The 24,817-nt window shown below is 42.4% G+C and overlaps 1 protein-coding gene across 1 annotated transcript in view; it reads right to left on the bottom strand.

The window, feature by feature from the left end:
• Window positions 1-11,536: 11,536 nt before the first annotated feature.
• sorcs2 (sortilin-related VPS10 domain containing receptor 2) overlaps window positions 11,537-24,817 on the bottom strand; it is a gene marked incomplete at its 5' end in the record, with an annotated part of 224,082 nt that continues 210,801 nt past the window's right edge. Inside the window, 14 exons of the mRNA XM_080023540.1 lie at window positions 11,537-11,705; window positions 12,373-12,566; window positions 13,145-13,247; window positions 14,122-14,221; window positions 14,478-14,600; window positions 15,511-15,623; window positions 16,262-16,385; window positions 18,838-18,971; window positions 19,063-19,249; window positions 19,701-19,872; window positions 20,173-20,301; window positions 20,410-20,543; window positions 21,909-22,029; window positions 24,700-24,807. Of these exons, the coding sequence (XP_079879666.1) occupies window positions 11,641-11,705; window positions 12,373-12,566; window positions 13,145-13,247; window positions 14,122-14,221; window positions 14,478-14,600; window positions 15,511-15,623; window positions 16,262-16,385; window positions 18,838-18,971; window positions 19,063-19,249; window positions 19,701-19,872; window positions 20,173-20,301; window positions 20,410-20,543; window positions 21,909-22,029; window positions 24,700-24,807 (1,807 nt within the window). The 3' untranslated portion in view covers window positions 11,537-11,640. The remainder of the gene's footprint in view (window positions 11,706-12,372; window positions 12,567-13,144; window positions 13,248-14,121; window positions 14,222-14,477; window positions 14,601-15,510; window positions 15,624-16,261; window positions 16,386-18,837; window positions 18,972-19,062; window positions 19,250-19,700; window positions 19,873-20,172; window positions 20,302-20,409; window positions 20,544-21,908; window positions 22,030-24,699; window positions 24,808-24,817) is intronic.

Genomic DNA, 24,817 nt, shown 5'->3' with positions numbered 1-24,817 from the left:
CCGAAAAATATCACAAAAACGTCAAAATATACAACCCAGATAAATATCACAAAAACGACATACAATACTACGTCGAAAAACGTCAAAATATACGTCTCCGACAAATATCCCAAAAACGTCAAAATATACAACCCAGATAAATATCACAAAAACGACATACTATACTATGTCGAAAAATGTCAAAATATACAATGCCAAAAAATATCACAAAAACGACATACTATACTATGTCGAAAAACGTCAAAATATACAAGGCCAAAAAATATCACAAAAACGACATACTATACTATGTCGAAAAACGTCAAAATATACCACTCTGAAAAATACCACAAAAACGTCAAAATATACAACCCAGTTAAATATCACAAAAACGACATACTATATTATGTCGAAAAACGTCAAAATATACCACGCCGAAAAATGTCACAACAACGTCAAAATATACAACCGAGATTAATATCACAAAAACGACATTCAATAGTATGTCGAAAAATGTCAAAATATACGACACCGAAAAATATCACAAAAACGTCAAAATATACAACCCAGATAAATATCCCAAAAACGACACACAATACTATGTCGAAAAACGTCAAAATATACAATGCCAACAAATATCACAAAAACGACATACTATACTATGTCGAAAAACGTCAAAATATACCTCTCTGAAAAATATCACAAAAACGTCAAAATATACAACCCAGATAAATTTCACAAAAACGACATACTATACTATGTCGAAAAACGTCAAAATATACAACGCCAAAAAATATCGCAAAAACGACAAACTATACTATGTCGAAAAACGTCAAAATATACCTCTCTGAAAAATATCACAAAAACGTCAAAATATACAACCCAGATAAATTTCACAAAAACGACATACTATACTATGTCGAAAAATGTCAAAATATACCACGCCGAAAAATGTCACAACAACGTCAAAATATACAACCCAGATAAATTTCACAAAAACGACATACTATACTATGTCGAAAAATGTCAAAATATTCCACTCCGAAAAATATCAAAAAAACGTCAAAATATACAACCCAGGTAAAACTCCCAAAATCGACATACTATACTATGTCGAAAACGTCAAAATATACCGGACGGAAAAATATCACAAAACGTCAAAATATACAACCCAGGTAAAACTCCCAAAATCGACATACTATACTATGTCGAAAAATGTCAAAATATTCCACTCCGAAAAATATCAAAAAAACGTCAAAATATACAACCCAGGTAAAACTCCCAAAATCGACATACTATACTATGTCGAAAAACGTCAAAATATACAACGCCAAAAAATATCGCAAAAACGACAAACTATACTATGTCGAAAAACGTCAAAATATACCTCTCTGAAAAATATCACAAAAACGTCAAAATATACAACCCAGATAAATTTCACAAAAACGACATACAATACTATGTCGAAAAACGTCAAAATATACCGGACGGAAAAATATCACAAAACGTCAAAATATACAACCCAGGTAAAACTCCCAAAAACGACATACTATGCTATGTCGAAAAACGTCAAAGTATACCCCTCCCAAAAATATCACAAAAAAGACAAAATATACAACCGAGATAAATATCACAAAAACGACATACTATACTATTTCGAGAAACGTCAAAATATACCACTCCAAAAAATATCACAAAAACGTCAAAATATACAACCCAGATAAATATCACAAAAACGACATACTATACTATGTCGAAAAACGTCAAAATATACCACTCCGAAAAATATCACAAAAAAGTCAAAATATACAACCCAGAGAAATATCACAAAAACGACATACTATACTACGTCGAAAAACATCAAAATATACCACAACAAAAAAATCACAAAAACGACATACTATACTATGTCGAAAAACATCAAAATATACCTCTCTGAAAAATATCACAAAAACGTCAAAATATACAACCCAGATAAATATCACAAAAACGACATACAATACTATGTCGAAAAACGTCAAAATATACAACGCCAAAAAATATCACAAAAACGACATACTATACTATGTCGAAAAACGTCAAAATATTCCACGCCGAAAAATATCACAAAAACGTCAAAATATACAACCCAGATAAATATCACAAAAACGACATACTATACTATGTCGAAAAACGTCAAAATATACCACTCCGAAAAATATCACAAAAATGTCAAAATATACAACCCAGAGAAATATCACAAAAACGACATACTATACTATGTCGAAAAACGTCAAAATATACCACTCCGAAAAATATCACAAAAACGACATACTATACTATGTCGAAAAACATCAAAATATACCACAACAAAAAAATCACAAAAACGACATACTATACTATGTCGAAAAACATCAAAATATACCTCTCTGAAAAATATCACAAAAACGTCAAAATATACAACCCAGATAAATATCACAAAAACGACATACAATACTATGTCGAAAAACGTCAAAATATACAACGCCAAAAAATATCACAAAAACGACATACTATACTATTTCGAAAAACGTCAAGATATACCACTCCGAAAAATATCACAAAAACGTCAAAATATACAACCCAGGTAAAACTCCCAAAAACGACATACTATACTATGTCGAAAACGTCAAAATATACCGGACGGAAAAATATCACAAAACGTCAAAATATACAACCCAGGTAAATATCCCAAAAACGACATATTATACTATGTCGAAAAACGTCAAAATATACAATGCCAAAAAATATCACAAAAACGACATACTATACTATGTCGAAAAATGTCAAAATATACCACTCCGAAAAATATCACAAAAACGTCAAAATATACAACCCAGATAAATATCACAAAAACGACATACTATGCTATGTCGAAAAACGTCAAAGTATACCCCTCCGAAAAATATCACAAAAAAGACAAAATATACAACCGAGATAAATATCACAAAAACGACTATGTCGAAAAACGTCAAAATATTCCACTCCGAAAAATATCACAAAAACGTCAAAATATACAACCCAGATAAATATCACAAAAACGACATACTATACTATGTCGAAAAACGTCAAAATATACCACTCTGAAAAATATCACAAAAACGTCAAAATATACAACCCAGATAAATATCACAAAAACGACATACTATACTATGTCGAAAAACATCAAAATATACCACACCAAAAAATATCACAAAAACATCAAAATATAAAACCCAGACAAATATCCCAAAAACGACATACTATACTATGTCGAAAAACGTCAAAATATACAATGCCAAAAAATATCACAAAAACAACATACTATACTATGTCGAAAACGTTAAAATATACTACTCCGAAAAATATCCCAAAAACGACATGCTATACTTTGTCGAACAACGTCAATATATAAAAAGCTGAAAATTATCCCAAAAACGAATTAATACATGTCGAAAAACGTCAAAATATAAAATGCTGAAAAATATCTTAAAAACGACATACTACAAGTCGAAAACGTCAAAATATACAATGCTGAAAAATATCCAGAAAAGTACATATTATACTATGTCGAAAAAAGTCAAAATATACAACTCCGAAAAATATCACAAAAACGACATCCTATACTATGTCGAAAAACGTTAAAATATAAAACGCCGACAAATATTCCAGAAACGTCATACTACATGTCGAAAAACGTAAAAATATAAAACGCCGAAAAATATCCCAAAAATGACATAATACATGTCGACAAACGACAAAATACACAACGCCAAACAATATGCCAAAAACATCATACTATACTATGTCGAAAAATGTGAAAATATACAACTCCGAAAAATATCCCAAAAACGACATACTATATATACTATGTCGAAAAACGTCAAAATATAAAACGCCGAAAAATATCCCCAAAAGACATACTATACTATGTCGAACAACGTCAAAATATAAAAAGCTGAAAAATATCCCAAAAACTATGAAATATGTAGAAAAACGATCAAATATGTCGAAAAACGTCAAAATATAAAACGCCGAAAAATATCCCAAAAAACGACATACTATACTATGTCGTAAAACGTCAAAATATAAAACGCCGAAAAATGTACTAAAAACGACATACTACATGTCGAAAACGTCAAAATATACAATGCTGAAAAATATCCCAAAAACAACATGCTATACTATGTCGAAAAACGTCAAAATATAAAACGCCGAAAAACATCCCATAAACGACATACTTCATGTCAAAAACGTCAAAATACACAATGCTGAAAGATATGCCAAAAACGACATGTATACTTTGTCAAAAAACGTCAACATATACAACGCTGAACAATATCCCAAAAAAGACATACTCCATGTCGAAAAACGTCAGAACATACAACAGTGAAAAATCTTCCATGAACGACAACCTATACTATGTCGAAAAACGTCAAAATATAGAAACCTGTAAATATCCCAAAAACGATCTATGTCGAAAAACGATCTAATATGTCGAAAAACGTCAAAATATAAAACGCCGAAAACATCCCATAAACGACATACTACATGTCAAAAACGTCAAAATATACAATTCTGAAAGATATGCCAAAAACGACATGTATACTTTGTCAAAAAACGTCAACATATACAACGTGAAAAATATCCCAAAAAAGACATACTCCATGTCGAAAAACGTCAGAACATACAACAGTGAAAAATCTTCCATGAACGACAACCTATACTATGTCGAAAAACGTGAAAATATAAATCTCCGAAAGATTTCCCAAAAATGACATACTATACTATGTCGAAAAACGTCAAAATATAAACCTCCGAAGATTTCCCAAAAATGACATACTATACTATGTCGAAAAACGTCAAAATATGCCACACCAAAAAATATCCCAAAAACGTCAAAATATACAACCCAGACAAATATCCCAAAAACGACTTACTATACTATGTCGAACAACGTCAAAATATAAAAAGCTGAAAAATATCCCAAAAACGATCTAATATGTCGAAAAACGATCTAATATGTCGAAAAACGTAAAAATATAAAACGCCGAAAAAAATCCCAAAAATGACAAAATACATGTCGACAAACGACAAAATACACAACGCCAAACAATATGCCAAAAACATCATACTATACCTCGTCGAAAAACGTGAAAATATACAACTCCGAAAAATATCCCAAAAACGACATACTATATATACTATGTCGAAAAACGTCAAAATATAAAACGCCGAAAAATATCACAAAAACGACATGCTATACTATGTCGAACAAAGTCAAAATATAAAAAGCTGAAAAATATCCCAAAAACGATGAAATATGTAGAAAAACGATCAAATATGTCGAAAAACGTCAAAATATAAAACGCCGAAAAATATCCCAAAAACGACATACTATACTATGTCGAAAAACGTCAAAATATACAATGCCAAAAAATATCCCAAAAACGACATACTACAAGTCGAAAACGTCAAAATATAAAAAGCTGAAAGACATCCCAAAAACGATGAAATATGTAGAAAAACGATCAAATATGTCGAAAAACGTCAAAATATAAAATGCAGAAACATATCCCAAAAACGACATACTATACTATGTCGTAAAACGTCAAAATATAAAACGCCGAAAAACATCCCATAAACGACATACTACATGTCAAAAATGTCAAAATATACAATGCTGAAAGATATGCCAAAAACGACATGTATACTTTGTCAAAAAACGTCAACATATACAACGCTGAAAAATATCCCAAAAAAGACATACTCCATGTCGAAAAACTTCAGAACATACAACAGTGAAAAATCTTCCATGAACGACAACCTATACTATGTCGAAAAACGTCAAAATATAAATCTCCGAAAGATTTCCCAAAAATGACATACTATACTATGTCGAACAACGTCAAAATATAAAAAGCTGAAAAATATCCCAAAAACGATCTAATATGTCGAAAAACAATCTAATATGTCGAAAAACGTCAAAATATAAAACGCCGAAAAATATCCCAAAAACGACATACTACATGTCGAAAACGATAAAATATACTACTCCGAAAAATATCCCAAAAACGACATACTATATACTATGTCGAAAAACGTCAAAATATAAAACGCCGAAAAATATCCAGAAAAGTACATATTATACTATGTCGAAATAAGTCAAAATATACAACTCCGAAAAATATGCCAAAAACGACATCCTATACTATGTCGAAAAACGTTAAAATATAAAACGCCGACAAATATTCCAGAAACGTCATACTACATGTCGAAAAACGTAAAAATATAAAACGCCGAAAAAAATCCCAAAAATGACATAATACATGTCGACAAACGACAAAATACACAACGCCAAACAATATGCCAAAAACATCATACAATACTATGTCGAAAAACGTGAAAATATACAACTCCGAAAAATATCCCAAAAACGACATAATATATATACTATGTCGAAAAACGTCAAAATAAAAAATGCTGAAAAATATCCCAAAAATGACATACTACAAGTCGAAAACGTCAAAATATGCAATGCTGAAAAATATCCCAAAAACGACATGCTATACTATGTCGAACAACGTCAAAATATAAAAAGCTGAAAAATATCCCAAAAACGATCTAATACATGTCGAAAAACGTCAAAATATAAAACGCCAACAAATATTCCAAAAACGTCATACTATACTATGTCGAACAACGTCAAAATATATCCCGAATATGATATGTCGAAAAACGATCTAATATGTCGAAAAACGTCAAAATATAAAACGCAGACAAATATTCCAAAAACGTCATACTACATGTCGAAAACGTCAAAATATACAACTCCGAAAAATATCCCAAAAACGACATACTATACTATGTCGAACAACGTCAAAATATAAAACGCCGAAAAATATCCCAAAATTACATACTATACTATTTCGAACAATGTCAAAATATAAAAAGCTGAAAAACATCCCAAAAACGATGAAATATGTAGAAAAACGATCAAATATGTCGAAAAACGTCAAAATATAAAACGCCGAAAAATATCCCAAAAACGACATACTACATGTCGAAAACGTCAAAATATACAATGATGAAAAATATCCCAAAACGACATACTACACTATGTCGAAAAACGTCAAAATATAAAACGCCGAAAAATGTACTAAAAACGACATACTCCTTGTCGAAAAACGTCAGAATATACAACGGTGAAAAATCTTCCATGAACAACACACTATACTATGTCGAAAAACGTCAGAATATACAACTCCGAAAAATTTCCCAAAATAGACATACCACATGTCGAAAACTGTCAAAATACACAACCCCCGAAAAATATCCCAATAACAACATACTATACTATGTCGAAACACGTCAAAATATACAGTGCTGAGAAATATCCCAAAAACTACATACTACATGTCGAAAAACATCAAAATATACAACGGCGAAAATTATCCCATAAACGACATACTATGCTATGTCCAAACGTCAAAATATACAGCGCCGAAAAATATCCCAAAAACGACATACTACATGTCGAAAAACGTCAAAATTTACAAAGCTGAAAAACATTGAGAATGGACATACTAGATACTACGTCCAAAAAGTTTGAAATATACTACTCTGAGAAACAGTGAAGAAGAACATACTATCTCCTTCTCCTTCCTCCTCCTCTCTGGGCTGCTCCCGTCAGGGGTCGTCGCGGCGGATCACCCGCCTCCAGCGCCTTCTGTTCTGCGCACCGTCCCCCCTGACGCCAACCGCCTGCACGTCCTCCGTCACCGCATCCACGAAGCGTCCTCCTTCCCCGGCGGCTCCATCCTCAGCCTCCTCCTCCCAAATGTAACTCTCATCTCGCCTGCACACGTGTCCAAACCCCCATCTAGGTTAAAAATGTAAAATGTAAATATTGATATATAAATAAATAAGGCCAAAAAACTGCATAATATACTCTTCCGTTGAACATTGAAAAATGACAAACTTTACTATGTCACAAATGTTCAAGATATATTATGCGGCAAAATATCCAAAAACGACATATGTCGAAAATGTCAGAATCTACTCCGGCCGAAAACCCCTTACTACTGTCGACACACACAACTCCCCTACGATTATTGGGTGTTGTATGTTCTTCCAGGTCACCCTTGTCGTGTTTGGCACTGACACCGAAGGGGATCAGTGCCACGCTTGTCGACGTGACACCGTCAGCTGACGGAGAACGTGGGGCATCCACGCCCCGAAGCGAGACTCGCAAAAAAAGCACCGTGCATGAAAAAACCCCAGACCCTCACCCTTCTCAAAGGTAAGGTGGTGCTGTGAGTTTCTTAGATGAAATGAAGGGGAGGCGGTGGGGGTCCTCCACAACATCGACCCTACGGGCCGAATGCAGCGCCTTGCTCAGGGGCGTCAGCAGGCACCGACGCAGCCGGACTCATTTCGGCCCCCGAAGCTACGGCAACGGGGACCGGATTGAAATCGGATGAGCCGATGCCTTGCCCATCGGCAGCGGCGGCACGTCACCCGACAGTCCGATCTCTCCGGCCTGCAATGCTGGTCCCGCGCAACCCACCCACTGTTGTCCCAGTGCGTGCCCCACGGCGACACCGACACGCACTCAAATCATAAATACACGAGGGATCGACTAAATATGAACGTGCCGCAATTCCCAATTCCCAGCGAAAAATGACTTTGCGCCACTGTGAGTGGGATGGCGGTGGGGGACAAAACGACTCAAACCGTGAAGTTGTGGGAGTGTTTTATTCCAGAATGCGGGTTAAGTGCACTACACTTCCTGTTGAGGACCTTTAAAACATTTCCGTCGATCAAAAATCAAACAAACCAAACAGAAACCCTAAAACAAAGCCAAACCCCCAAAAAGATAAAAATAAAAAAAAATCTAACTAAAGATACTCATCATCACGTAGTGGGGTCAAATCTAGTGGGGGCTTCATAAAAAGACGACACATCACTAGCCCAACTAATAACAAGACAATCATGAGCAGAATATATACAAAATATGTCCAACAGGGTGCGAATGAGAAACGGGTGCAAGTAATCGGTTGTTTTGTGACATATTACACCTTCAATACAGCACTGGTTACATCATTAGTGCAAATAAAACAACAAACAAACGTAAAAGTTCAGTAAAAGGCATTTTTTTTTTTTAATATATAAACATTGTGGGTATTTAGAAAAAAAAAACAACAAAAACAAAAAAACAAAAAAAACAACGACAAGGCGTATTAAAAATACTCATGTACATAGATGACGTCACCGGGGGGGGGGGGCAGGAAACGATGCCGCCGCACAACAGGAAGTAGTGTGTTGTCGGGGCGTCGATGAAGGTCGGACTTTTTCCTTTTGTTTTCGCGTGTGCGGCTGACGACATTATGCCGAAAATAGGAGGGGGATAACAACTTCACACGCAATGTGGGCGAAAAATCGAAAATCGAATCGGAAGAAACCCCAGGATATTTTGGTAATAAGTGTAAAATAGTCACGCTCACGCCGAGGGGAGTTATGTACAAGCTTGGGGCTTTGTATTTACACAATTGTATATATATATATATTTACACACATATACATAGAACAAGCTAAGTCGTTACGGGGCCGACCGACGCCTAATATAGGCGGATACATCGTGAACCCAACCGGGCCGCTCCTCCATGGCAACCGCCTCCGTCTCCGCGGCGACCAGTCCCACTTTGAACTCTGACCCCCCCCCCCCCGGAGGTCCCGGGAGGGAGGAAGGGACGGTGCGCGGCTCATCGGTAATAAATAAGCAAAAACCAAGCACGGGTCATGTCACCGGGCAGATCGAAATCTGCCATTTTAGGCACTATGGGACGGACGGAACCAGCTTCAAACGCTCGGCGCCCTTTCGGTGTAAAGGGACGGGGCACCGTCTGGGGGGAGGGTTCCTCAGTGCTTGCTGATTGTGTCGACCTACAAATAGGGTGTTTTCCTCTTTGTGGCAAAGTGTGAATGAAAATATTTCCCCTACTAACAATAACATGAGACGGTGAGAAACTCTGAACAAAGACCGATTCTGAACGTCCGTGATGCGATTCACGTGGTAGACGTGTGTGTGTGTGTGTGTGTGTGTGTGTATATATATACATACATATACAGTATACAGGGACACACACACACACACACACGCACACACATATATGTATATATATATATATATATATATATATATATATATATATATACATACACATTTACAGTATATAGGGACACACACACACATATATATGTATATATATATATATATATGCTGTATATGGCTGCTGCTGTTGTTGTTTTCTGCTGCTGCTGCTGCTGCTGCTGTTGCTGCTGTGGTTGGACTTGCACTCGTTGTGGTTTTTGCTGTCGCTGTTGTTTCAGGGTCATTCTTTTGTAATGAGCAGCTGACAACTACCTTCTCTCTTTCCTTTTTCTATTTCTTTGTAAAGCGCACTGTGTTGCCCTGGTATGAAATGCGCTTTATAAATTAAGTGTGACTTGACTTGTGACTTGACTATATATATATATATATATACATATATATATATATATATATACACATACATATATATATATATATATTGGGACACACACACACACACACCCACACGCGAGCATGCACGCACGCACGCACACACACGCACACACGCACACACACACACACATATATATATACAGTATATCAGGAAGAGAGTTGCTATGGTATGGAAAGTTGTGCTGTTCTGCATCAACTTAAAAAAATGGAAAACGTGGAAGAACAATGTGGACCATCCCTTCAAATACATCACCTCCGTGTTATATGTTTAAAGACACACAAAACAACACAAAAATACAGAACCTGTGTGTGTGTGTGTGTGTGTGTGTGTGCGTGTGATGAGTGTGTGACCATTTTAAATGGTTGAAGTACTCCTGGTTAATCTTGTTTTTTTTTTTTTTTTTTCCCCTTTTTCAGAATATTACGTCTGTGATCGGACAAAGTGCAACAGCGCCCCCCTGTGTCGGCGTGCCCACACCGACAGGAACCTCCTCGCGCCTGTACATGGGGACCCTCTTTCCTGGGAAAGAACCATTATTATTGCCTTTTTTTTTTTTTTAAGTCAGAGATCAAGTCATTTTTGGGACGGACAAACAGAAAACAATTATCGTTGTAATTACAAATGCATGGGGGAGGGGGGTGAACATTTCAAGCATAGTTCAAGAAAATTGGCCAAGCGCGCAGCTTTTTATCAACTGGTGGTAACTGGCGGAGCTGACGGGCCTCGTGGTCGTGACTCTGCGCGAGCGACAGCGGTTTTGTGGAGCAGGGTGCGGGCGGACGCCGGAAGTTTCATGTGTGTGAGGACTCGCAGGTGACGAGGCGCGGCTGCGGGCGGGGGGGGTGGGGTGCGTGGAAACGCTACTCCGGCCGGGCTCCGCGTGGATCCGGCGCCGTCTCGGGACGGGGGCCTCTACAGGGGGGCGGCGCCGCCGAGGCGAGCGAGCGTGTGACGGAGACGCGGCGGGGGAAAAAGGAGGATGTGTCCGTCCGCCTCACGCTAAGGAAGGGAGGAGGGAGGGAGGGAGGAGGTGGACGGGGCGGAGTCCCTGTGCTCGTCCCGCCAGCCGGGCCAGGCTGAAAGCTCGCTCGGCTCGCCGGCGTCGAGGCGGTGGCCATCAGCTGGTCAGGTAGCTGTGCAGGTCTCTGGAGTTGACGCTCAGGACCACGCCCGAATGGTTGCCTGGCCGCCGGGAGGAAGGAAGGGCAGGAAAGGAATTAGGAAAGAATTTGGCGGGAGACGTCATCAGTCTGTCTCGTTTGCGGGGATACGCCGCGAGCGGGTCGTGTTTTTTTTTTCCGGAAACAGTCTGAGTGAAGACGGTCGTACGTGGGATGCATCCTGATTGGGTTTCAGGATTTAGCCACATTCTTTTGGGAAACGGAATTGATTCCGGTACAGTACATCCTGTTGTTTTAATGGCGGTCGGAGGCTCCTGCTTATGGCTTTGTACCACGAGCGAAAGCTCTGAATATAGCTTTCTGCACCAATCAGACGGCTCGATTAACATTGGCCCGAAAAATTTGGGTGGGAGTCCCGCAAGAGAGTCTCAATTTGTGCGACCTTTTGACCAAACGCTTCAATAATAAGGAATGTTCCGAACCGCGTTCCAAGAGTATCCCCACAAACGAGACCAACACTTATCCACGCAGCGAAATCCTCTTGATATCATATATAACAATCCCGACTACGCTATTCACGTCATATAATGGGAGTAGCATGCAGTAGTATAAGAAAAGCTGCCAGTACCTGGGTGTGAGCTGGTGGTGTTAGTGGCGGGCTGCCTAGTAGCAGTGGTTAGTGGTGGTCCTGATAAGGGAACGGAAGGCGGGGCTACCTCCTGCGTTACCTAGAGTCTGGGCGTCCAGGTCGTCGTCGATGAACTCCTCGCCCTGGATGATGTGCTGCGTGTCCTCGCTGTGGCTGACGGGGCTGGTCATCTCCTGCTCCTTCTCGTTGTGCATCTGGGCGTAGACGCTGCGCGTGCCCGGCAGCTTCCTGAAAAACAGCGGAGGATAGGCGTCCTCAGTCCGGCGCCAGGGACTGGGGGATTCACACCAGGGTTTTCGGGTGAGATGGGCACGTTTTTTGTTTGCATCATGAGCGACATTTGGGTGGAGACTTTTGTGGTTGTGATAGAGGGAGGGGGTTATAGGTGGTGCTGGTGTGGGTCTACTAGTGTGAAGAGAGACATGCAGTTAGCGCACGTCAGCATACACCCGTACATACGCTGCATCCCTACACTGATCTTCACAACCAGAGGCGGACGATCACAGGTTGGGAAAATAAAAGCCCTATCTTTTTTTTGTTTCTGCTCAATCTGGGGAGGACTTTTACTTCGTAAACCTTGGGCCGTCCACCTCTGCCGACGACACGTGGACATTTCGAAAAAAAGCCAAAGTTCATGCACTGATGAGCTGTACTGCGAATCCGGCAGCACTAACACGTCAACAACTTTACAAACTATTGAGATCATCGTTTTTTAAGCCTTAAGCGTTCTACAACCGTTACGTCAGAGGAGACGCTGGGCGGGGCCCGTTTTGGGAGGGGGTTTTACAGGGGTGGGGGTGGGAAGGGGTGGTTGCACACATGCCAGGGAGGGCATTCAGCCTCGCGCCCACCTTTTAAACTTGTACAGGATGAAGGATCCGGTGGCCAGGAGGCTGATGATGAAAATGACCGCCAGCGCCCAAACGCCCGGACCTCCGGCGGCGCCGCGGAAGCCTAAAAGGAAAAACACGCGCAGCACAGACGGCCGCGCAGGAAGTCAGTGCGCGCGCGGATGGAAGAATAGGGACCCTCTCAGGCCAAATCCAGATTGCTGCTGAGCTGTCATTTCTGACAAATATCTGATTTTGAAACATCAGACAAATGTTCAACATTTGCATTGACCACCACAAAATGTTCCACGACTGATGCCAGCTAGAGGCCGTGGTGAGAATCTTCTTATATTTTACATTATGAAGAAAACGTGGAAAATCTGGACATATTGACTTATTGATATTGACTCTAAATATTAATTATTAACTTCCTCAATGTATCTTATTTTTCACTCAAAATGCAAGCTATGACATTTTCTGGAGGTGGCCTTTAAACGGGTTCACAAGCGATAACACTGAAGCTATGGGGGGATCAGTAAAGATTCATTCATGCCATGGATGACCAGACCCCTCCCTCTCTCTCTCCCTCTCTCTCTCTCTCGCTCTCTCTCTCTCTCTCTCTCTCTCTTGCTCTCTCTCGCTCTCTCTCTCTCCCTCTCTGACCCAGAAAGCGAAAGCCGAGGGGAAAAGAAGCAGCGGCCTCCCCTGCCAAACAGCCCGATCGGTGGGAAGGACAGGAGCAGAGAGGAGGGCACGGACACGGCGGAACAGGTTTGAGGAGAAAGGAGGGAAAAAGTACGACGCCGAGGGAACTCGGGGAGTGGTGGCGGGTGAGAGGAGCGAGCCGGAGAGAGGAACACACCCGTCTCCGTGGAGGCTGCCGCCGCGTCATTCGCAACTACTCCTGGTGCTTGGAGATAGATGAGCCACATGCGGTTATCCATCCCGATGCGTCAAACAGCGTTTTCAAAGGGAAGCGCGGCGGGGGAGGGTTTTACCTGCGCTGGGGTCGGCCAACATCACCAGCACCTTCAGGCCGCCGCGCATCACGAAGCTGACGTTGTTCTCGCCGAAGGCCTGCATGATGGCGGGGATACGCTGCGGAGGGGGGAGGGAGATGATCGCGTTATTGGCTTGAAGTCAGGTTGTGTTTTGCATTTAATTTGTCCGAGGAAAAAGAAAGGTTTCATATGTTCAGAGTAGTGCGTAGTTGTCTTTATTATTATTATTATTTAAATTATTTTATTATTATTATTATTATTATTATTATTATTATTTTAATTATTATTATTATTATTATTATTATTATGTATTTTAACACTAAAACTTTCATTTCTGTGCGTGTGCCTTTTACCTTGTCCACAAACACGCTCCTCTTGGCCGGCTTGCTCTCCAGCGGAAGGATGTAGAGGTCGGCCCTGGTGGGGAGGCCCGGCGTCACCATGGTAACCAGAGACTCCTGGGGAACCCCTGTAATCTGTGGGAAGGGGGTCAAATGTAAGTCGGATGCTCAGGGCCATGGTCAAGGTCAGATGTAAACATGGCACCCATGCATAGGAACACGAGGCTCATGTGGTCATTTTTAGAAAGATTCAAATTTGGCAAAATACCGTACAATTAAACTAGAAATCTACCAGAAGATGTGGCAATATGCAAAAAAATGAAAATTACAACAATAAAAACAAACCTAACATTGAAAACAGAAAAATAAACCAAAAAAAATAAGCGATGAACTGTCAAAAAGAACAAAACAATAAACAATACACATCTGTTTTAACAATGTGTGTAGTAGTGTGTGTAGTAACAGTGTGCAGTGTTTTACACTGGTTAATGGGTGTTTGTTCTATTGTAAGGTATGTATTTAAGATAACGTCATTCAGGAAAATAATGTACTCTAATAACTTATCAAAAAAAAAAGGTCATAGCTAAGCCAATAAAACACATCTCAGGCCCACAGCCATCACAATTATTTATTGTGAATCGCAATTATTTGAGAGATATCAATTGCGATCTTTTCATAAAATCCTTTTATTCCGTCATGTGTTTCCACTCAAATGCCCAGACAAATTTAGGCCTCGAGAGTTTCCATCAGTTAGGCCTAAGGCAAACTGTCCGGCCCAAACTTTTATGCTCAAAATTTCAATGTCAATAGCTCTTCTGCAATAGGCTGACATTGTATTATTGGGTTTTATTTGATTTAGCAGGCTTTACTGAGTTAAAACAAACCTAAACAGACAAACTGTTCGTCGCAATTATTATATCGCATTATATTATTATTATTCGTCTGAATCGTCAACTACAGCCGCAGTCGGGTTAATATGCTTTTTAAACACGAGTGTCGTGTGGTGCGTTGTATCAAACAAACATTGACCATCACAGTACCGCACCTTGGCCAGTATCTTGGTGACCACCTGGCCCACGTCCTCTCTCCACTCTGGGATATTGGGGTTGAAACTGTCCAGGTTTCTGCTGAAACTCAGCGGGATGACCTGGAAGTGATCTAGGTGCAAGAGACAAGAGGGTTCGAGTTCATCCATTTATTTATGTTTTTCTTATTTTTTCAATGAATCCTTCATGCATATGTTAGAAGAAGTAATAGTATGAGTATAATGTTTTTATTTAAACCAGCAGGCGTGGTAAGGTCTAGTAAAAGACACCTTCAAAATAATAGTTATAGTAATAATAATATGTATACTGATAAGCTCTTTTTGAATCAGTTAGAGAACATACTGTACATACTAATTGAGATATGCCGTTTTTGATAATTTTATGACCTCAACTGAGCTTGTCATTGACCTTGAAAATGACCCAAAATCCCCAAATAATACCACAAATGTGAATGATTGTCAATATTGATTGTGTCAACATGGTGGGTAAAAATAGAATCACTCATTTATTCTAGGTCTTTCTATGTCCATTTACCAAGATAAGCATGCAACTTCGGGTTAATTCTAGATATAAGATATAAGACCCATCCCTGACTTGACATACTTTACTACTGGACCTGAGGAACACCCACACAAAATATTTGACAAAACTATTCCATTCCAGCTGAACTGCCTCTTGTTTTCCTTCTAACATCCATATGGTAACAACAGTGAGGCTAACGGAGGCAGGCAGGAAAACAAAATGTCCTACCGTAGACACGGACAGTCCTAGAGTCCTGTACCATGGAGCGTCCGTTGGAGGCCTGGACAGTGACGGACACCTCCCCCGTCTCCGGGAACCGTGCGAGGACACTGTTCTCCAGGGACAGCTTGGGCTGCGGAGAGGAGGAGCCATTAGCAATTAGCCGTCAGCAATTAGCCTGTGGTAGTGGGGAGTGGTTTTGGCGCCATCTGCAGGTGGGGAGAGCCAGCGCTGGCAACCGAAAGGGGACGCAGCTGCAGGTGATTGAGGTTATTAGTCTTCAAAAGCTGCCGTCGTTTCACGCCTCTCGCTCTCTCCTGACAGCGAGTTCCACTGACAAGAGACTGGGTAAGATGGACCAGGAGGCAGGTGGCACAGGAAACCTAGACTGTGCTGGGCGTTTATTTCAACAGAAACTAGGGTGACCACATTTTGATCACATCTCCACATCAAGCAAGGCACTTTTTTTGTTCTGTTCAATATGGTAACGGAGAGGCACGGGGACGCGCAGCGGAGTCGCCTACAGGAAACGCCGGCCCTACACCCACTCACACAAGCGCACCCCTGAAAGCACACAATTCACAGCGAGTGAGTGGGCGTCTCGATGACTACGCCTACTTCTCTGGTGCGATCTTCATGCACGCTCTTTTCTGCTTGCCTGTATACAGTATATAATGTATGGAAGTGCTGAAAAGAAGTATAATATTATGATTATTTTTTTGATTGGGTTTGGATTGGATTGCTCTTCTCCTTGTACAGTATACCAACAGCTGCACCACCAGCCACCAGACTGTCAACCTACTAAAATTTGCGGATGACACCACCCTCATTGGGCTCATCTCTGGTGGGGATGAGTCCGAAGTCCGCAGACAGTGAAGATGGTTGTGGCCTTCACGAAGAACCACTCAACCCCATCACCCTGGGTGACTCCCCAGTCGACACCGTGGAGTTCTGCCGTTTCCTGGGAAAACATCATCTCCCAGGACCTCAGCTCCATCATCAAGAAAGCCCAGCAGAGGACGTACTTCCTGCAGCAGCCGAGGAAGTTCAACCCGCCAGAGACGATGATGGCACACTTCTACACCTCCATCATTGAGTCCACCCTCACCTCCTCCATCACCATCTGGCACGCTGCTGCAACCACCAAGGACGAGGGCGGACTGCAGCGTGTCATTGGCTCTGCTGAGAAGGTGATTGGCTGCAATCTGCCATCGCTCCAGGACCTGTAGGCTGCGGTCCAACAAGGTCAAAACCTCTCGCCACAGGAAGAGTTTCATCCCGTCTGCAACTGGCCCCATCAACAAGGCCCAGGACCCCCACTAGAAGGGAACCTCACCCCCTCCCCCCATAGACAATACACGGACCTGTACGCCTCCAGGACCCTGAGGCGAGCGGGAAAGATTGTGGCCGACCCCTCCCACCCTGGACACAAACTTTCATCAACAAGGCCCGGGACCCCCCACTGACACAGACTCTTACCCCGCCCCCATAGACACTACACCTTAAATGAATGTCTCCACATCTCCACACAAATTGAATGGATATGTCAATGCGTTACATTGATGCACATTCTTCATTCTTCTGGAATATTATCCGTGCACATTGCACATACTGTTATACTTCATACTCTGAACATTTGGACATTCTTGCACAAATTGTGCAGCTCTTTATTAAAAAGAAAAGCATTATTTTACATATTCTTATTTATTTCACATTGTTTTCCTGTTCTATTTTACATTTATGTTTCTTGACCCGCAGTACTTGCGTTTTACAGTACTTTTTTATTATCTCTCACTATGTGTATTGCTTATGATGCACCGAACATCAAGACAAATTCCTTGTACGTGTAAACTTCCTTGGCAATAAAAACAATTCTGATTGTGCGGAAAGCCAGGACATTTTAGTGTTTTACGTATGTCGGGACTCGGGACACACAGCTCCAAACCGGGACGTCTGGTCACCGTAACAAAAACTTAAAATGTTTGTCTTTTCAGACAAACGTCACCAATGTCAGAAACCTCTGCAATAGGACCCAGCCTCGCTGCCAGGGGCGAATGAGAGAGAGAGAGAGGTGAAACAACCGCAGATCTGAAACCTCAATATCCTGCAGGTGCGTCCTCTTCCGGTTGCCAGTGCTGGCGCTCCCCACCTGCGAATGGCACCAAAACCACTCCCCACTACCAGATAGCCATTAGCAATTATCTAGGAGCTCTGTAACAAAGCTCTAAAACTAACTTTACAATAGTATTTAATTTTTATTATAAATACTAGAAGGGTTTGAAGGAATTGGGCAGCGTCCTTGAGATTGGATATAATCACAGTTCTGCAAATTATTTTAATTCCCAAAGTGTTGTGGTGGGCTTTTTTAACACTGCTAGATGGTGGGAAATGATTAAATACGCTCTCAAATTTATTTCCAAGGATTCTTTCCAATCAGAAGTCATGACATTTCAGAATATCCTCAGTCCCAAGCAGCGTTGCCAAATGATAACTCTGGAGTCCTTTGTACGATTAATTGGTTTTCAGCATCTGGCAACACTGGTTCCAAGACACGACAGAGTAAAAGAAAAAAGTATTTTCCTGACCTGCAGGCCGTCTCCGATCCACCAGTAGAAGACGGTGAGGTTGGCCTCGGCCGGAAGCACCGTGGCCGTCAGGTTGACCTGCTGGTTCCTCCCGGCGATGGGAACCACTTCTAAGTGTACTTCCTGCAGAGGGGCTGCGGGAGGGGGTTGAAAATGAAAATGTAAGAGCTGGCGAGCAGTAGTTCGAGAACACGGTTTGGTGTTTTTTTTGGCAGTGAAGCCGACCTGTGACCTGGATGAACATGGCCGCCTGGTCGTGGCCAGCCGTGTTCTCGGCCTTCACCATGACCCGGTAGACCCCCGGCGTGTCGTAGCGGTGCTGGATGGGCTCGTCCGTCACCGTCAGGTTCTGGTAGATGGCCCGCACCCCGTCGCCCAGGTCCACCTGGTACTTGGTGCTGCTGGTGTCGCCCTGGGCAGGAAATGACAGGATGTGTAGTGTTGAAAGGTTTGGCTATATGGAAAAAACAAAATCCTTTTAATTTGAACAGAATATGGGGGGAATTTGCCACAGTTTTAAGTGCTTAGTCATGGATTTTACTGACCAAAGAAATAAAAACAAATAAAACAAATACTAACTCTTAATATAAATACATTTTCTAATTCACAGAGCAAGCGTTTGATAAGGATTTGATATATCAATATATTATATCAATTCCTTCAGGCTACTTATTATGTTTGGAGAACAAAGTTTCTTTGATTTCCCAATATTTTTATTATTAATTATATTATATTTTTTCAAATCGAATGATAATCTGTATTATAATTATGTATTATATAATAATCGTTGATCACATGGTTGGACATCATCGCGCATGTGAGCGGCACACGCACACCAGTGCACTAAAGACCCCTGCACCCACCTGTTCCTGGTGGATGATGAACGTGACGTCGTCGCCGGGCGCCACGGCCAGCATCTGGCCCTTGATGCCCACCTGCAAGCCTCTCGGGGGCAGCAGAGGGCAGCCGTGCTGCTTGGCACTCTGCTGCTTGTTGACTCCGCCCTCGCACACGTTGGAGACCACCTTCCTGTAGCTGTAACATGGGAGCGGGCCGGATTGTGAAGTTGAACTATTAATAATAACAAAAAATAATAGTTAATCATTTTGCTGTGGACCCCCCTGGAGCCTAGTGAGGCCCCTGGACCCCATATTGAGAACCGCTAGTGTGTAAGATATTTGGTATCGGTTTCACTTGAATGCCAATACTGATATTATACCAGTGTAGTATCATCATTTTCCAAATCCAGCCTCAGCTGTGTGTGTGTGTGTGTGTGTGTGTGTGTGTGTGTGTGTGTGTGTGTGTGTGTGTGTGTGTGCGCGCGCACGCACTTACCCAGTGCTGGACTCGTATGTTTGGCCCAGGTGGCAGTCGTCTGGCGGGGCGTCGGGATCGTGCCAGAAATCTGCATAGCAACGGTCGGCTTCCGTCTTCGGGATAAGGGAACGCTCAAAGCCGTAGTCACTATGCGCGCCCAAACACACAAACACACACACACACACACACACACAATTGATGTAGCTATGTTTTGACTTTGACTTGATTTCCTGCAGTGTATTTCCGAGCGCTCACCAGTTGAAGTCCTTCTCCGTGCACTGGCAGGGTTGGGCCGTCAGTGCTGAGGTGTAGCTCTTCCCCTTGATGCAGAACGCTGTGTCCTTCCTCTTCCTGAAACTGCGCTCCTGGCCCATAATGCACTTCTCCCCCTGAGGTCAACCAATAAGGAATGTGAGTGAGTGACTCGGAAGTAAAGTGTCGCCAGGTCTTAGGGTGCAAGTTATTGTGTATGTAACCCTGTGTAAGTGTTTTAGAGGGTGTGTGTGCGCGTGTGTGTGTGTTTGTTTGACTATACTTGTGAGGACACGTCTCTGAATTTGACTCTTTTTTTGGGGGTTTAGAAGTGCACCAAAAACACGTGTCCTCACTTACCAGGCGTATTTAATCAGGCCTCACTGCGATGCCAGTACAAGAATGTGTGTCTCTGTGTTTGTTTTACGTTACTAGTGAGGTCCAGTCTACAGATTTGACTATTTTTTTGGTTTAAAAGTGCGCCAGAGACCTGGGTAAGGTATGAAGGTAAATATGTTGCAAAATGCGAGAGCTTGTAGAATAGGATGTGAGCTCCTGAAGAACAAAAATCTGAACTTGAATATTGAAATTTGCACTCACATAAAACATTCACACACGTGTTCTGAATTTGAAGTGACAGAAAAAAAATCACACGTGTTGGTTTTTGGGTGTCCTATGTCACATGACAGAAAAGCTATTGAACTTTGAAATTCATAAAAAAATATATATATACAGTATATAAAAACAGGAACTTTTATTTTGAAATTGAAAGGTGCAACATGTAGTCTTGGTCAACATTGCTCATCTGATTCCAATGGCACCTGTCGAGGGGTGCGATATATCAGGCAGCAAGTGAACAGTCAGTTCTTGAAGTTGATGTGTTGGAAGCAGGAAAAATGGACAAGCGTAAGGATCTGAGCCACTTTGACAAGGACCAAATGGTGATGGCTGGACGACTGGGTCAGAGCATCTCCAAAACGACAGGTCTTGTGGGGTGTTCCTGGTATGCAGTGGTTAGTACCTACCAAAAGCGGTCCAAGGAAGGAAAACGGTGAACCAGTGACAGGGTCATGGGCGCCCAAGGCTCATTGATGCACGTCGGGAGAGAAGTCCAGCCCGTCTGGTCAGATCCCACAGAAGAGCTACTGTAGCACTCATTTCTGAAAAAGTTAATGCTGCTATGATAGAAAGGTGTCAGAACACACAGTGCATCACAGCTTGCTGCGTATGGGGCTGTGTAGCTGCAGACAGGTCAGAGTGTCCATGCTGACCCCTGTCCACCACCGAAAGCGCCTACAATGGACACGTGAGCATCAGAACTGGACCATGGAGCAATGGAAGAAGGAGGCCTGGTCTGATGAATCACGTTTTCGTCTACATCATGTAGATGGCTGGGGTTAGGGTCCGATCGGGCATCTGTTGGAGCAACAAGCCCAATCTATGGGGGTCCGACCTCGCAACTTACGTCTTGGTGCCAGATACCACAGGACACCTTCAGTTACCTGCAGGTCCGTGAGCATCCAGGATTGGTAGTCATCCTCGGTGCACTGGCGGGGGAAGGACTGCCTGAAGTCGACCTTCACCAGCTCCCAGTCGGACCTGTAGCTTATGTGTCCAAACACCCTGGAGACATCATCCCGGATCAGGGAAGAAGACACACACACACACACACACACACACACACACACACACACACACACACACACACACACACACACACACACACACACACACACACACACACACACACACACACACACGCACACACAGCTGTGTATTAATGCTTGTGTCAGGCTACAAGACCTCAAGAAATGAACCGGGTTCCACTCGAGTCGCCCAGTGCGGTTGGCACATCAAATAGACAGATGTACTTCTATTTGGGTTGTTAAGCAACAGGTTATGCGCACAGATAATTAAAAAAAAATTGAAAGAGAAGGCCCGATTAATTGCGTCTCGTCTATGGATGCGCAGGCAATGGCATATACGCTATCAAGTGCCGTCGAGAGCATCTCCCTCACCCCACTTAAGGGCGCTACGGAGCATAATCTTCCAGCAATGATTTCCTTTTTCCTCGACGGGAGCTGCAGTTGTAACTGTGCCAGGGGATGCCAGTGGAGGGCGCTGCAACACCAGGTACACGTACTGAGGACCCTTGTAGAATGATATGTGTTTTGAATTGGGCCAACTAGGCCTGTAACAATATATCCAAATCTATGTAATCACATAAACATATATGCACACACAAAATGAAGAACACAACCTCATATAGCCCCCATCACATATCTTTAATTCAGCCCACAGTGTTAACACTCACACACACGTCCAGGTGCTTGCGGTCAACCTTGGACTCCTGCCGCCGCTGTCGTTGCTTTCGGCCTTGCCGCAGAGCGGGAACAACGCCCCATTGTCATTGGCGGCGTCACAAAGTTTTGCCTTCTCTTGAGCACGCAACGGATCTGTGACGTCAAACTGACCACATGATATTTCTGTCACCCTAAAATAAACTGTTCGTCTCAGGGAGCTGCTCCTGAGCACATCTCTGATCCGACCCATGTCCGAGTAAAAAAACAACATCCGTCTTATTTATTTAAAACCACCGACTGACAAACTGCAGATTAAAGCGACCCTTTTAATTTCTGTTACAGGCCTACAGGTGTTGTTTTTTTCTTTATTGTACAAATAATCAAAATAATTGTGTCCCTCGCTTGAATAAAATTATTATATATATATTTTTTGTATTCTTTAATTGTATTTATTATATTTGTTTCTGTACACATGCGAAATAATTTTAATTTTAATTTAATTTTAATTTAATTAAATTTTATATTAATATTATAATTTTTTTTTTAGTGAATTGATCCCCGCCTTCTTCATTAGTATATCATAAACAACTGTAGCATACGGTTTTTGTTATTTTTCAACTTTTTTTTTTTTTTCTTTCTCTGGTGATTAATTTGTTTCTGTAAACATATGTGGCGGACCAAGGGGCGTGGTCAGGCCGCGGCTGCAGGCTCCAGCGTGGCTCCCGGTCCTAGCTCGGGGCAGGGAGCTTTCTCAATGTCCGTCCGTCTCGCAGGGAGGGATCGGCGCAGAGAGAGAGTGAGAGTCGGAGATTCCTCCCCTACCCCGACTAAAATGTTCATCCTTATTATTTATCATTTTGGCCAGCGAGCGTTTCTGTTTAGAATTATTAATAAAGATTGTCGCCATGTTGACAATCCACCGCCAGGAAGGCTCCATCTCCCTCCCTAAGCCCCGACCTGCGGGCAGAGACTCACAATACGAAAGGAAAACAATCCAATGTAGAAACACCCTTTTCTCATTGAATTAACAAGGTGAAAAAAATGATACATAGACACTGTATACCAGAAGCAGTGGAGGGAAGGCAAGAAACGAATCCCGTAGACCGATCAGCCAGTCTTTCAGTACGAGACGCAGCGCGTCTCCTTGGTGAGAGCTGAGAACACTCCGTTGCGCGTCGGCGAGGAAAAACTGGCCCCTGACCCCTGCCCCTTTGTTTTCATTTTTAAAAATAAAGAAACTGAAATTTCAAGGCTGGGAAATAAGAGCTTCGGATAATCTGCCAGACTTCGACCGAGAGAGTGCGTGCGTGCGTGCGTGCGTGTGCGCGTGTGCGTGTGCGTGAGAGGGAGTGTGTAGATAATCCAGAAGGTGTAACCCACATGCCGGCAGATGATGATGATGATGATGATGATGATGATGAGTGACTGTATGTCACCGTACGACTGTGTGTGCTTTTGTCTGTGTGTCTGCCCGTCTGTGTCTCCTCAGCAGCTTCCAGCTATAAACGGTGCAAGCCAGCGCTTGGGGGGTGGGGGTGGGCTTATCTCTTGGCTTTGGGGGGGGGCGGGTTGAGGGGTGGGGGCTAGGATGATGCCACCGGTCTCGCTCCAGCTAACTTACTGATGGAGAGATTAAGAAATGAGAGAGAGAGAGAGAGAGAGAGGAGGGGAGAGGTGGACCGTGGGCGTACAAAAACGCAGAGAAAGAAATGATGGAGGGGGGTGAAAAAAGTATGAGAGAGAGGGCGGTGGGAGGCGCCGTTTTTCCTTCCCCCCGGGGCCACCGTACCGCCAATCAAGCCCCCGGGACACGGGGAGGGGGGGGTCTTCCCACTCCACCCTGAACCCAGGACGGATCAGCGGGACGAGCGGACGGACTCTGCGCTGTTTATCTCGCCGCGCCGTCAAAACCGCCGGGAAACCACAACGCCTCCAAGGTTCCAAAGGCATTATCCAAGGAGAGAGATTTCTAAGAGCAGCGCGTACTCACGTCATGACCAGCGTCTCGTCCCCGGGCTCGCTCAGCAGCCCGTCCACGAACACGGAGGTGCTGGTGAAGTTGTGCACGACCCACGTCCGTCCCTCGTCGACGCTGAACCTGCGTGGGG

This window comes from Zeus faber (assembly GCF_960531495.2).
Source record: "Zeus faber genome assembly, chromosome: 22".
NCBI classification, from domain to species: Eukaryota; Metazoa; Chordata; class Actinopteri; order Zeiformes; family Zeidae; genus Zeus; species Zeus faber.
This window is presented reverse-complemented; position numbering and strand designations above follow the sequence as displayed.